Source organism: Ascaphus truei, chromosome 4 (assembly GCF_040206685.1).
Source record: "Ascaphus truei isolate aAscTru1 chromosome 4, aAscTru1.hap1, whole genome shotgun sequence".
NCBI lineage: Eukaryota > Metazoa > Chordata > Amphibia > Anura > Ascaphidae > Ascaphus > Ascaphus truei.
Genome location: NC_134486.1, coordinates 240,425,840 through 240,440,560, shown reverse-complemented (window position 1 = coordinate 240,440,560; position 14,721 = coordinate 240,425,840). Strand labels below are relative to the sequence as shown.

Below are 14,721 nucleotides of genomic sequence, written 5' to 3'. Positions count from 1 at the left end.
GAAAATGTAGCAAATATTTTACAAGCTGTAACAAACTCCAGGCATAGAAAGAAGAAACGTGCGTAAATATAATGAAATTGTTATTCGGAAAAGCGTTAAAGAGCAAGGAGTGATATAGAAATATGAAATCAAAATAAGGATGTTTGCAAGTCAATTGGTTTAGACTGTGACAAATATTAACAAAATACCAAAGAAGCCATTATGGACGGCGTTAAATAACATTTTTCAATTGACCTACCAGTTTACAATTTCACTTCCCGCTTGCTTGTTTGATGCTCCAAAATTAAAACGTTCAATATTTCTCTGAATTTGTTATTTCCAGGTGCTTCATTTACTTATTAAAGCACTATGGCTGGACACAAGACAGCCTACCCAGGAAATAACTATATCGGGTCTGCCGTTGGCAGATAGCAGACTATTTCCCTCGCTGTGCCGCACATTTTAGTGGTCAGGGCAATGGAAAGCAATCAGGTGTAAGAGAGACACATACTTTGTAACATCCTAAGGCCAACACCATGACTCCCTCCATTGCAGTTGCCAATATTTTTGTTTTAAGCTACATCTCGGGTATTTCCGCTAATGACATGGTCTTGTTCATCACTACGAACCGGTTTACAGAACTAGCCTAAGGCCTGGATTAAGGGCAGCAGGAGTGGTATGTACCCGAGCAGCCCATTTTATACCACTGTACAGGTAGCTCAGGAGACAAGCGCATTTATTAAAAACTCCTAAAGAACTTCTTTAGCTGCACTTATTTCAGAAAGTCCTAAAATGAATATAACTGGGGGGTGGGGGGGGGGTAGGTGGTGGCGTAAAGTCGCTTTAATACAGTGGCGGTTCTGTTAACCCCCCACCCCCCCTTAAATCTATTCCATTTTGACTTTTGGTTACATAAATAAAATATACATTAGAATTATATTTTCCTTTTCTTTTAATAACTAAACTTCTATTACATTCAGTACAACTTAAACGTATACCTTAACCCTATTAACTTTTTGTTCCCATCTTAACACCTTCTCTAACTTAGTGTCCATTACACTGTACTGTCTGTTGGTGACAATACTGCTGTTTTCATCCTCTGCCTCAGTGGACAGGGCTCTCTCTCTATTGTACAGTATTGATAGTTTTAGTTGTTTGGCCTCTTCCATCTTCATCATCCATCTTTTATTTTTACACTGTTATTATTCTCCTCTCGCTCTGTCTGACTTTTCCCATCATCTGACAATCTCCACATTGAAATTGTAACAGTCACTTTTCTCCTGCAACCGCCAGAGAACCCTGCGCTGGCAGCTCCTCTGCAGGTTCTATGCGCAGCATCTCAGCTCTTGCCAAGTCTTTTACCTTTAAATCCTTGCACATTGGAAGGATGTCAGTTTATCCCCCTTATACAACACTAGCAATATTGAGGAGTCTCACAACAGGCAAAGACAAGAAGAATACCTAGGAGCTGTAAGCGGTCCTGTGCCATAGTCAAGTTTGTTCCCATTTTTGCTTGTAAGCGCCGGGCTCGGTCATACTGCTCGCCTTCAAGACAGGAAAATAAATATATAAAAACTTCAGTGACACTGTTCATCCGTGTTAATGACTGACCAGTTAGTGCTGTGTCTATTTAGAAACCACAAAAGTTACATGTATTCTAAAGAGGATCTCTTTTTTTAATTTAAAAAGAGCAAACGGGTTTGTGCTCGTCAAGCCTTTAAATGCCAGCGTGTTTTCAAATACCGTGAGTTTCAGACTGGCACTCAAGGGGTTAACATGGTGTCCTCCCACAAACAGTCTCAGTATCATTTCTTTTAAATGGAACTATGATGTTATATAAAACACATCTCTCCCCCCCCATATTATCAGCATTAATTAGTACAAATTACCAAAATATACTTGCGAATTGAAATCAACTTGGGTCCACAAAGAATTATGTCCTGCAAATGCAATATGTGTTTCACAGTTTAATAAACACCTAGAGAAGCATTCCCTGATAACATATATTACTTTTATATTTTTATTCTTAGCTGCCACTTTAATTGCCTTTGAAATACAGGCCAAAAAGCCTACTTCCAAAAAGCACAGCAATAAAAAATGATTGCAGATGCAATGCAACCTGGCTTTATTTGGTGATAATTAAATTACACTAAATGAGATAAGAACACTGCAGCAATGCCAAAAAATATTACGGTGGCCATTTGAAAAATCTCACCGATGTCAGGTTTACAAAATGTTTCCCCTGAACTAAAAACAGCTGTATGATTTGGCAAGAGGTACATGATTAGGAGAACAAAAAAAAAAAAACATTTTCCTATAGAAACATTCTAGTGCGATTCCACCCCAGCTACAGCTTTTTTGTGTGATGTTCTAGAAATGCAGCAACTTAAAACAAAAATAAAAATGATCAAAGATAAATGGAGACCTCGCTCAAACCTCAGATGAGGGTAACTGCGTGCCGCCTGGGAGTGGGTAAGGTAGATAGAGGATAAGTGTACTTTGTTGTTAAGGCAAAATACACTCAAAAAAGGTCCCTAATAATGGCGCACTGCAGACTAATATTATAGTATAATAGGTCAAAAGTACATCTGAATATAGCCGTTAAAAATATTTTTTTTTAGTTAACGTAATGTAGTATTAAAAATAGATATAGATCCTAATAGAAGGAAAAGGATATATCTATAGAAGGAATCCCTCAAAAAAGGAAATCCATATGTATCTAGTGGTTAAGGCCTCCAGAAAATCAAAAAAGCCTATATCCTGTGTGTAAATGCCAAATAGCTAGATAGTGTCTCCTTTATATACTAATCGTATCTTTGCTGCTTATATACACATATACACAACGGAGGATTGATGCTTCCTAGGATGTATTGAATCAGATTGTATCTCCTAGTTTAAGCAAATAGCTCAATGTGGGAGGAGTCTGAAGTCATATAGTCCTCAAATAGAGGACTTGGTAGTCTCTAAGTAGAATTAATAACTGCTTAGTTTATAACCTCCTAGGTATCTCCTTATCCAAACTGTAGTCGTCAGTTTTTAATGTTTTTTTTTTTTTTAAATGTGTGGTTTAGCATAGGAAAGGCAGATAGTGGTTCATATAAGCATTTGTGTGTCAGTTTGTAGTATATAATACAATGAAACCATGTTCTAATACATTTGGTACAGAGTTCAGTGGTCTGCGCATGCATTCAGTGGGTTCCGTATCGGATGTCCAGCACAATAATGTTATTGTGCTTACTGATGCCGCTCCTAGAAGAAAATGTGGATAAAGATTCCGGTCTCCTAGTTGTAAGTTTATTATACATAGGATGCCCAGATGGAGGGAACGTTCAAAATAGTGCAACCATATCGGCTAAGATCCTTGGTACAGAATTCAGTAATCTGCGCGTGTGTAGTGGGTTCCGTATCGGATGTCCAGCGCAATAATGTTATTGTGCTCACTGATATACATAAGATAAAGTTACATCAAAAGTAGAGCATAATAGCTCTTGTCCCTATGAATTGATACCTATAGGGCAGCTTGTGACACTATTAGTATGTTATACATTGTTTCATCATCAGTGGGGGGTTAACCCCCAACAAAGTTACTTTCGATGTTATGCTGTGCAGTAAGGGCACAGGTCTGAAATGTCTCTATATCAGTGAACAGGCTTCGTCATGCGGCGATATGTTATTGCATGTATTGTATTGCTAACACATAAGGAGTTATGGTAAGTACTGGCTACGTTGCCGAGATAGTATAAAATCTAGCTTATTATACATAGGATGCACAGATGGAGGGAACATTCAGAATAGTGCAACCATGTCGGCTAAGACCCGACGTACGTTTCGTCGCTCTAAACGCGACTTCTTACCATAACTCCTTATGTGTTAGCAATACAATACATGCAATAACCTATTGCCGCATGACGAAGCCTGTTCACTGATATAGAGACATTTCACACCTGTGCCCTTACTGCACAGCATAACATCGAAAGTAACTTTGCTGTGGGTTAACCCCCCACTGATGATGAAACAATGTATAACATACTAATAGTGTCACAAGCTGCCCTATAGGTATCAATTCATAGGGTCAAGAGCTATTATGCTCTACTTTTGATGTAACTTTATCTTATGTATATCAGTGAGCACAATCACATTATTGCGCTGGACATCCGATACGGAACCCACTACGCACGCGCAGATTACTGAATTCTTAACCGATATGGTTGCACTATTTTGAACGTTCCCTCCATCTGGGCATCCTATGTATAATAAACTTACAACTAGGAGACCGGAATCTTTATCCACATTTTCTTCTAGGAGCGGCATCAGTAAGCACAATAACATTATTGTGCTGGACATCCGATACGGAACCCACTGCGCATGCGCAGACCACTGAACTCTGTACCAAATGTATTAGAACATGGTTTCATTGTATTATATACTACAAACTGACACACAAATGCTTATATGAACCACTATCTGCCTTTCCTATGCTAAACCAAACATTTAAAAAAAAAAAACATTAAAAACTGACGACTACAGTTTGGATAAGGAGATATCTAGGAGGTTATAAACTAAGCAGTTATTAATTCTACTAAGACTACCAAGTCCTCTATTTGAGGACTATATGACTTCAGACTCCTCCCACATTGAGCTATTTGCTTAAACTAGGAGATACAATCTGATTCAATACATCCTAGGAAGCATCAATCCTCCGTTATATATATATATGTGTATATAAGCAGCAAAGATACGATTAGTATATAAAGGAGACACTATCTAGCTATTTGGCATTTGCACACAGGATATAGGCTTTTTTGATTTTCTGGAGGCCTTAACCACTAGATACATATGGATTTCCTTTTTTGAGGGATTCCTTCTATAGATATATCCTTTTCCTTCTATTAGGATCTATATCTATTTTTAATACTACATTACGTTTACTAATAACATTTTTTTTTAACGGCTATATTCAGATGTACTTTTGACCTATTATACTATAATATTGGTCTGCAGTGCGCCATTATTTAGGGACCTTTTTGAGTGTATTTTGCCTTAACAACAAAGTACACTTATCCTCTATCTAAAAATAAAAATGAATAATAATTTGCAATATAGCAAGTAAAATACTGTAGAGGGTGGAAGAGAAGATAACATGATCAGCATCGGCCTATTATAGATAACTAAAAACTTTTAGTCTCATTTAATTGAATGCAGCATTTTTTATCTGGTTGCTGTGTAAAAAAAAAAAAAAAAAATTTAAAAGGTGAGAGAAATTGCTGTAGTGCAGGGGTTCCCAACCTTTTTTACATTGAGCACCCACTGCTAGAAAATATTTGTTGCCTACTCAGACTATTGCTACCAAAATGCTATGTCAGATCCCCGGCAGTATAGTGGCCTGAGCTCGTGGGGGAAACACACTCTTAATAAGGCCCCAAAACTCCCCATCAGTGTGTGAAGACACATGAGTGATAAAGCGGTCAGTTACAGCGGGAGCTTCCAAAGTCACATCCCACAATGCCTTGCCGCTGTGGATGTGGGGAGAGACATTGGTATCGCCTGCTGCATGACAGCTATACCACCTATGGGTGCAGTTTGGGGCCTTATTAAGAATGCAGTTCCCAGGAACCCACTATACTGCCTGTGACCCACCATTAAAAAAAAAAAAATTCAGTTTGAGAAAGGATCATGAAGATCCGAAACATTACTGTATGCTACAATGTCTCCTGATGTCTTTAGAATTGTGTGAACAAACCAAGTCATTTCCACTTTTCGTAACATTTTAGTTGTGGACTATTTTTATTTTTGTAATTATATGGAGTTAGAGGCTTTTCGGCACCTTAGTCCTACGTGCACCAGTGTATTTTCTCTTTTTTGCAAAATTGCAGATTTTGTTCTGATATTTTGAGCTGGTCCTATTTTCTCTGTTTTAATATCACACCTTTTCTTGGGGGGGGGGGGGGCGGGGGAGTTGAGGGGAGGTTTGGCAAACCCCTTACTGATACCTCCTGTCGGGAATCACTATTCTAGTGGATATAAAAGTGCTTTTGGTAAGTAGCGATAATGTTAAAGCCGTGCTTTATTTGTCAAAATACATAGCCCCTTTGTTGTGTTTGCCCAGCGCTGCATAGAAAATTCCTTTTCCTCCCAAGTTATTCATTTTTAATGATGCAGAGTTCTAAAGTGCAGCATTGCTGGTAGCATCTGTTAACACATCAATTATATAAACAGTTTACATTCTCAAAAATAGTTGATTTATTTTAACACAGATGTTTAAGATGATGTTTAGTTGCAAACAGGAATAGGGAGGAAGAGAATAGAATGGGAAAGAATAGAATGGGAAAGAATAGAATGGGAAAGAATAGAATGGGAAAGAAAAGAATAGAATGGAATGGGAAAGAATAGAATGGAATGGGAAAGAATAGAATGGAATGGGAAAGAATAGAATGGAATGGGAAAGAATAGAATGGAATGGGAAAGAATAGAATGGAATGGGAAAGAATAGAATGGAATGGGAAAGAATAGAATGGAATGGGAAAGAATAGAATGGGAAAGAATAGAATGGGAAAGAATAGAATGGGAAAGAATAGAATGGGAAAGAATAGATTAGAATGTAAAAGAATATAATATAATAGAAAAGAATAGATTGGAAAAGAATAGAATAGAATAGAAAAGAATAGAATGGGAAAGAATAGAATGTAAAAGAATAGATTAGTGTAAAGGAATAGATTAGAATGGAAAAGAATAGAATGGAATCGGAACGAATAGAATGGGAAAGAATAGAATAGAATAGAATGGAAAAGAATAGAATAGAATGGAATGGGAAAGAATAGAATAGAATGGAATGGGAAAGAATAGAATGGAAAAGAATAGAATAGAATAGAATGGAAAAGAATAGAATGGAATGGGAAAGAATAGAATGGAAAGGAATAGAAAAGAATAGAATGGGAAAGAATAAAATGGAATGGAAAGGAATGAGAAAGAATAGAATGGAATGGGAAAGAATGGAATGGGAAAGAAAATAATAGAATGGGAAAGAAAAAATGGAATGGGAAAGAATGGAAAAGGAAAGAAAATAATAGAATAGAAAATAAAATAATAGAATAGGAAAGAATAGAATAAAATAGGAAAGAATAGAATAAAATGGAACAGGAAAGGAAAGAAAATAGAAAATAATACAATAGAATAGAAAATAATAGAATGGAATGGGAAAGAATGGAATGGGAAAGAATAGAATAGAATGGAATGGGAAAGAATAGAATGGAAAAGAATAGAATAGAATAGAATGGAAAAGAATAGAATGGAATGGGAAAGAATAGAATGGAAAGGAATAGAAAAGAATAGAATGGGAAAGAATAAAATGGAATGGAAAGGAATGAGAAAGAATAGAATGGAATGGGAAAGAATGGAATGGGAAAGAAAATAATAGAATGGGAAAGAAAAAATGGAATGGGAAAGAATGGAAAAGGAAAGAAAATAATAGAATAGAAAATAAAATAATAGAATAGGAAAGAATAGAATAAAATAGGAAAGAATAGAATAAAATGGAACAGGAAAGGAAAGAAAATAGAAAATAATACAATAGAATAGAAAATAATAGAATGGAATGGGAAAGAATGGAATGGGAAAGAATAGAATAGGAAAGAATATAATAAAATAGTAAAGAATAAAATGGAATAGGAAAGAAAATAGAAAAGAATACAATAGAATGGAAAAGAATAGAATAGAATGGAAAAGAATAGAATAAAATGTAACAGGAAAGAAAATAGAAAAGAATACAATACAATAGAATGGGAAAGAATAGAATGGGAAAGAATAGAATGTAAAAGAATAGATTAGAATGTAAAAGAATAGAATAGAATAGAAAAGAATAGATTGGGAAAACATAAAATGTAAAAGAATAGATTAGTGTAAAGGAATATATTAGAATGGAAAAGAATAGAATGGAATCGGAACGAATAGAATGGGAAAGAATAGAATAGAATGGAATGGAAAAAAATAGAATAGAATGGAAAAAAATAGAATAGAATGGAAAGGAATAGAAAAGAATAGAATGGGAAAGAATAAAATGGAATCGAATAGAATGGGAAAGAATAAAATGGAATGGGAAAGAATAAAATGGAATGGAAAAGAATAAAATGGAAAAGGAAAGAAAATAATAGAATAGAAAATAAAATAATAGAATAGGAAAGAATAGAATAAAATAGGAAAGAATAGAATAAAATAGGAAAGAATAGAATAAAATGGAACAGGAAAGGAAAGAAAATAGAAAATAATACAATAGAATAGAAAATAATAGAATGGAATGGGAAAGAATAGAATGGGAAAGAATAGAATAGAAAAGAATAGAATAGGAAAGGAAAGAAAATAGAAAAGAATACAATAGAATGGAAAAGAATAGAATAGAATACAATAGAATGGAAAAGAATAGAATAGAACGGAAAAGAATAAAATGTAACAGGAAAGAAAATAGAAAAGAATACAATACAATAGAATAGAATGGGAAAGAATAGAATGAGAAAGAATAGAATAAAATAGAAAATAATAGAATAAAATAGGAAAGAATAGAATAAAATAGGAAAGAATAGAATAAAATAGAAAAGAATAGAATAAAATAGGAAAGGAAAGAAAATAGAAAAGAATACAATAGAATGGGAAAGAATAGAATACAATGGAATAGAATAGGAAAGAATAAAATGGAATAGGCAAGAATAAAATGGGAAAGGAAAGAAAATGGAAAAGAATAGAATAGAATGGAAAAGAATAGAATAGAATGGAAAAGAATAGAATAAAATGGAAAAGAATAGAATAAAATGGGAAAGAATAGAATAAAATAGGAAAGAATAGAATAAAATAGGAAAGAATAGAATAAAATAGGAAAGAATAGAAAAGAATACAATAGAATAGGAAATAATAGAAAAGAATACAATAGAATAGGAAAGAATAGAATACAATGGAATAGAACGGGAAAGAATAGAAAAGGAAAGAATATAATACAATAGAATAGAATGGGAAAGAAAAGAAAATAGAAAAGAATACAATAGAATAGAAAAAAATTGAATAGGAAAGAATAGAATACAGTGGAATAGAACGGGAAATAGAAAAGGAAAGAATAGAATACAATAGAATGGAATGGAATAGGAAAGAATATAATATAATAGAAAAGGAAAGAATAGAATACAATACAATAGAATGGGAAAGAATAGAATAGAAAAGAATACAATACAATAGAATGGGAAAGAATAGAATAGAAAAGAATACAATACAATAGGAAAGAATAGAAAATAATAGAATGGGAAAGAATAGAAAAGAATAGAATAGAAACATAACATAAAACTTAACATAAGCTACAGCTCAACCCCGTTATAAAACGATCCGTTACAACGCGAATCCGCTTATAACGCGATGCATGCGTGGCTCCCAATTTTTGTATTTATGAATACTTTACAACACGAATATTGTTATCTTAAATACTTTATTGTACAATGCATGCAATTGTATATTATTTCTAACGCGATCCGCTTATACCGCGATGTGATTCTTTTGGACCCCAAGCACAGCATTATAAGGGGGTTGAGCTGTATTTCAATTCGATACACTGCTCACCTTGTCCTGTGATTGATATGGCTATTCCTTTCTCAAGTTCTGTAATGCCTTTCTTATACCATTCGACTGCTTGTTCCTTTTTATCTGCTGAAATAATAAAAAAAATGCTGGATATTAATATCAAATGACGGGACTAATTCAGACATGCTATTGTGGTTTTGAAAAGTTAAAGCATTTTCTTAAACTAAAAGCAAGCAGCAGCCTGGGATCTAGAGTCAACCAAGAAAATCCGCCCGCTCAACCCGAACAGTAGTTAGGTGCACTAACGCAATAATATCATCAATAGCTGTGAAGAGGTTTATCCTACCAAAGACAGAAGGAAGAGAACCCAGTTACATGCACTCAAAACTGCAGTTAGTGACAAAACATATTATAGTTAATGATGAAATGTATCGGAGAGAATAGTTCCAATAAGGTAGATATAGTGGATGGTTGATAACAAATATATCCACACAAAATGAGTAGGTGAAATATTGATACAGGATAAAAATAATGTTTGATAGTGCTAATTGCAATACTTAAAAATAAGAGGCAGACAAACAAAAACCACAAAACCGTGACTGTGTGTATGAATTCACCAAGTAGGGCTTCTCAACCCGTCCACAAAATGAAAATATCGTCTATGTAGTGAATCCATAATTTCACGTGTTGGGTGAAACGTTATCTGGTCAATATCCCACAAAAACCTGTGGAATTGTGTGTATGGGACTCTCCTTTGTACCTACTGCTAAACCTAACCCTTTTGAATATACCCATAGATTTATATAAACTACAGAAAGAACTGAAGTTGAGGGAGTTTTTCCATAAGAACACTAGTCCACAGAAAACTTCCCAAATTTAGACCGAAAAGCTCTTTTGACCTTCCACCAGATAACGCTTCAATTAAAACATTTGTTACTTTTTACCACGGATATCCAGCAGTTACATACACATATTTTAATACCCAAACATTAATAGGGAAGAATGGCAAGCTGTAAAAACCTCAGCTCTAATATGAGATCATTATAAAACCTGCTGATAAGGGCGGGTGTAGTTCTTATGAGATACACTGATTACAGAGATGAAGTACTAAGACAGCTTAGTACTTCATACTGACGCACGTCAGCTTGACCGCGATCCCACTAACATTTACAGTACGTGTATCATTAATCATTTACTTTCTTTGGGTCTCTCTAATGGTTGGATCGATGAAAGAAAACTGACATTTTAAATCACAAGATCACCCCAAAAGACCCATGATCTAGATCCTTCCAAAAATACACAAAATCAGTGACTAATCCACCAGGCTGTCCCATCATTTAGGCTCAAAATTCCCTATGTTCGATCGCTGGCACAGTACCTGGAATTCTGGCTCCAAAGGGTGGTCCATACCCTACCCAGTTATTTAAAAGATACAACTTCTCTCAAAGTAGTGCAAGATATTCTCTGTATTCCAGTAAACACAATTCTATTAACTATGGACATAGCGAGTCTATATACAGTAATTACACACGCTCTATAGCAAAAGCTATTAGTGATAATCCCTTATACTGGGGTCCACCTGTCAAATACAGCTTAGAACTTCTCTCTTCCATACGGACACAACTACTTAGCATTTTTGCTCAAATTGAATCTTCAATTGGCTGGGACTGCGATGAGCTCAAACGCCGCACCTTCATTGGCTAACATTTATATGTACAAGTCGGCCAACATCCTTAATGATTAGCAATTTTGAAAATATATTTTGCTATATAAGCGCTATATCGTCAACATTCATTCGGTGGGTGGGTTCTATGGTTGAACTCAATCAGTTCATTAATATGATCAATTCACTTGATTCTCCCATACGCTTTACATATAACGCAGACTGAGAAAATCAATTACCTTGATGATCTGGTTAAAAAAGTTGATATGACACAAACTACTTCTGTGTATACTAAACCCACAGATCACAATACCCTCTTGACTGCTTCTAGTTTTCACCCCCCTACTTAGAAAAAAAAATGGCCTTCCATATTCACAATTTCTTTATGTAGTTAGGCTTGTTAGTGATCTCATATGAGCGGTCCAACAAACTTGGGAATGGTCCACAAATTTATCGAAAAAGGCCCGGAAAAGTATTGCTTACTGTATGAATAAGGCCATAAATCTAGATGGGAATAATAACTTATCGCACAGAGAAACCCCTGGAATAAAACAGATCGCTTGCCATACTCATTCGACATTGATGCAAATAACATTGACACATTGTAGCAATAAAAACTTGGTACCAAATGTAACCCAAAAAATTGTCCCACTCAGACAAAATAGTAACCCAAAGATCTACTAAAACATCCAGAACCTACAGGTAAATGTCAGACTTTTCCTGCCAGGCTTCCCACACCAATCAAAACAGGCTCTTTTGGCTGCATGACCTGACACTCAGGATTGATAAAAGTGGCACATCAACATTTCAGAAAATGTGTAACATTATCCGACATGTTTATCTACTGTACCTCGATAATTTACTTGATTATCTGCCCCTAGCCTTTATTATGTAGGCAAGACTGACCGAAGTTTGAGAAAACGAATGACAGAACACAGATCAACTATACGTAGGGCACTTGAAGGAAAGCTAGGTACTAGTGGCAAAACGTTTGTTGCATCACAAACATCCACTCTGCACACTAAAATATATGGCTATTGACCAGGTACAATATCCGCTCCGAGGAGGTTATTTGGCACGCCTTCTTCAGCGTGAGGCACAATAGATCTTTGACATACGTCACCTAAAAAGGTCTAAAATGAGGATTTTTCTTTATCATGGTCTCTATGAACCAATATCCATTTGGAACGGATGAGGATTGGACAATATTTCTATATGACTATTTTACATACTTCTCATCTCATCTTTGAACATGTGGATCTGACCAACTGTGTGACTGAATATACTGGACCAGAGACTGGTGGTCACTAACCAAAGCACAAGAATAATGTGCAAACATACAATGCCCTTTTTGATCTGGCTCTGTAGAACATTACCAATAGTGACAAAATGTACCGACATGCTGATGACTATCTGCAATATACTGCATTTCACTAACTATCTGCTCGTGTGTATTTGAATAACTGACCAAATGTGCAGGGCTAAAGAGAGGAGTTGACTAAGATATGCCAATACATGATACCCTTATAAACCAAGAAGAAATGGGGTAATTTCATTGAATGGGCTCTAGGAGATTGTTGCCCTTATATACCGAGCAGATTCTGGCTTTGCTGAATACCAGAAGCATTGCCTAAAGTACCTCTAAATGACTGTACACTGTATGTATCCTTGGTGGAGCTTTGCTTGACACTGGCAGTAAGGAAATTAATACACAGTGGATCTGCTTGAATTGAAGTAAAAAGGTAAGTAGAGGCAGAGTGACCATGTTTTCATCAGCAGCTCTGCCTTCTTATCACACTGCTGTGATTAGCCTCCACAGAACACTCCTCCTTCCCCCAGGAAGCATGCTATGAGTGTGACAGACTGATACAGAAGGGGCGGTTTCAAAGCAGTGTCCCTAAAACTTTACAGACTTACAGTACATGGCTAGCTGACAGCAATACCGCAGTAATAAAATATAGAAAAAGATGGCACCGGTCCTCACTCGTGATCTGGGTCTCTAGGCTCCTGCATCACCTTACTCCTGTTTTGTTCTGCTTTTATGGGTACGTGTGTGTGTGGGTTTTTTTCTGTGGACCTTCTTTCCCCATACACTGCCCTTGCTTTATTTGTTTTTTTGATTAATACATTTTGTTTTTCTTGGTTGGTTACTTTGCACCTCAAACCTCGATCAATGTAATTTTTTGGTTATGTTGTGCTGTTTCAGCTCTCTTCTTGCAGTAATAAAATATGTAATTTATTATCACAGACTTGCCATCATCCCAGTATTTAAATCTATTTTGTAATGAACTGGTCAAGTTACTGTGCTCCATTTGTTTCTAAATGATTTTTAATCCCAGTAAAACCTTCTAGTTTGTGACTGGAAAAGCAGCACACAAGGCAGCTGGAGAAAAGTGAGGAGTGCAGTTGTGCACTCGTGATCGGCTTCGGTTGCCGACTAGTGGCCTAATCTACCGATGGCAAAGAATTTATTAGACTGTAAACGGAAACTAGGAGGACATCTGGTTTCAAGACCAACTGTACAAAGCCTGAAAACAATTCTTCTGCACATGGATATTCTATTTTAAACCAAGCAGCACCAGTGGAATTCAAAACTTCTCACCCAGACCAGGATTTTACAACCAAAGCATTTTTTTCGGAAGCACATGACAATCATATACTGTAGGAGCAATCTAATTAACTTGTGTTGCCTAACACTGGCATGCAGATGTTCAAACAGAATGTGAATGGTTTAAAAGCAGTAAGCCCTCGTTTGTTGGATCAATTGTTTATTTTTGAGTATTCGAACCGGAGTCATCCAGAGCTGCACAGCACAATTTGTGTCTCGGAGATCGCCCATTTCCTGAGATACTTACCATTTCAGTGTGCCAGCTCTGAATCAGAAAATCAAAAAGTTTGTCAAATCCCTTGGGTCCTGTGGGCCACTAGGAAATCACAATTTAAATCAGGGGTTGATGACATTGCGGCTTCCTATTGAATGACTAAAAGCAAATGTCCATGCGTCCATCAACCTATTCATATTGACAAGAGTCCAGGATTTACAAGCCTAAATGTAGGGTCACCATTTATAAACCCTTCACTGCCAGATGTGACGGCAAGGTGTCACAGGACCCTCTGACCATGCAAGAGTATGAAAACCCAGATATTGCAAAACCATAAAAACAGCAACAAGGATGCAAGAATCACAGTAAGGCTGGGGCCATGGTGCTGCAGACCATGCGGACGCGTCCGCACGCTGAGCGATCAGACTACCTTAAGGCGGTGATCACGTCTATGCGGCGTGCGGGAGCGCATTGTGCAAGAAATCAGTTGAAACCAATATCTTGGTGCAACAGGCCCGTCACGTGAGCGGTTTGCCCAATGAGGGCGAACCAGCTATGTGACGCCCCTATGCACGCCCCCCACGGCACGTCTCGTCTCCACTGGCTACAAAACGCACCCGCTTCACGCAGGTGACGTCACGGCCGCACCAGGGTGTTGATGAGCGAGCGGGCGGACTCACGCTGGCCGCTATGAAACACATTGAG

At 36.5% G+C, this 14,721-nt stretch overlaps 1 protein-coding gene across 2 annotated transcripts in view; it reads right to left on the bottom strand.

Annotated features, from left to right (window-relative positions):
• Positions 1–14,721, bottom strand: part of SPAST (spastin) — an 84,235-nt gene that overhangs the window by 51,366 nt on the left and 18,148 nt on the right. For both annotated transcript variants that reach the window (XM_075597090.1, XM_075597088.1), the window contains exons 2-3: positions 9,571–9,657; positions 1,441–1,524 (exon numbers count right to left, since the gene is read on the bottom strand). In XM_075597090.1, coding sequence (XP_075453205.1) covers positions 1,441–1,524; positions 9,571–9,657 — 171 coding nt within the window. The remainder of the gene's footprint in view (positions 1–1,440; positions 1,525–9,570; positions 9,658–14,721) is intronic.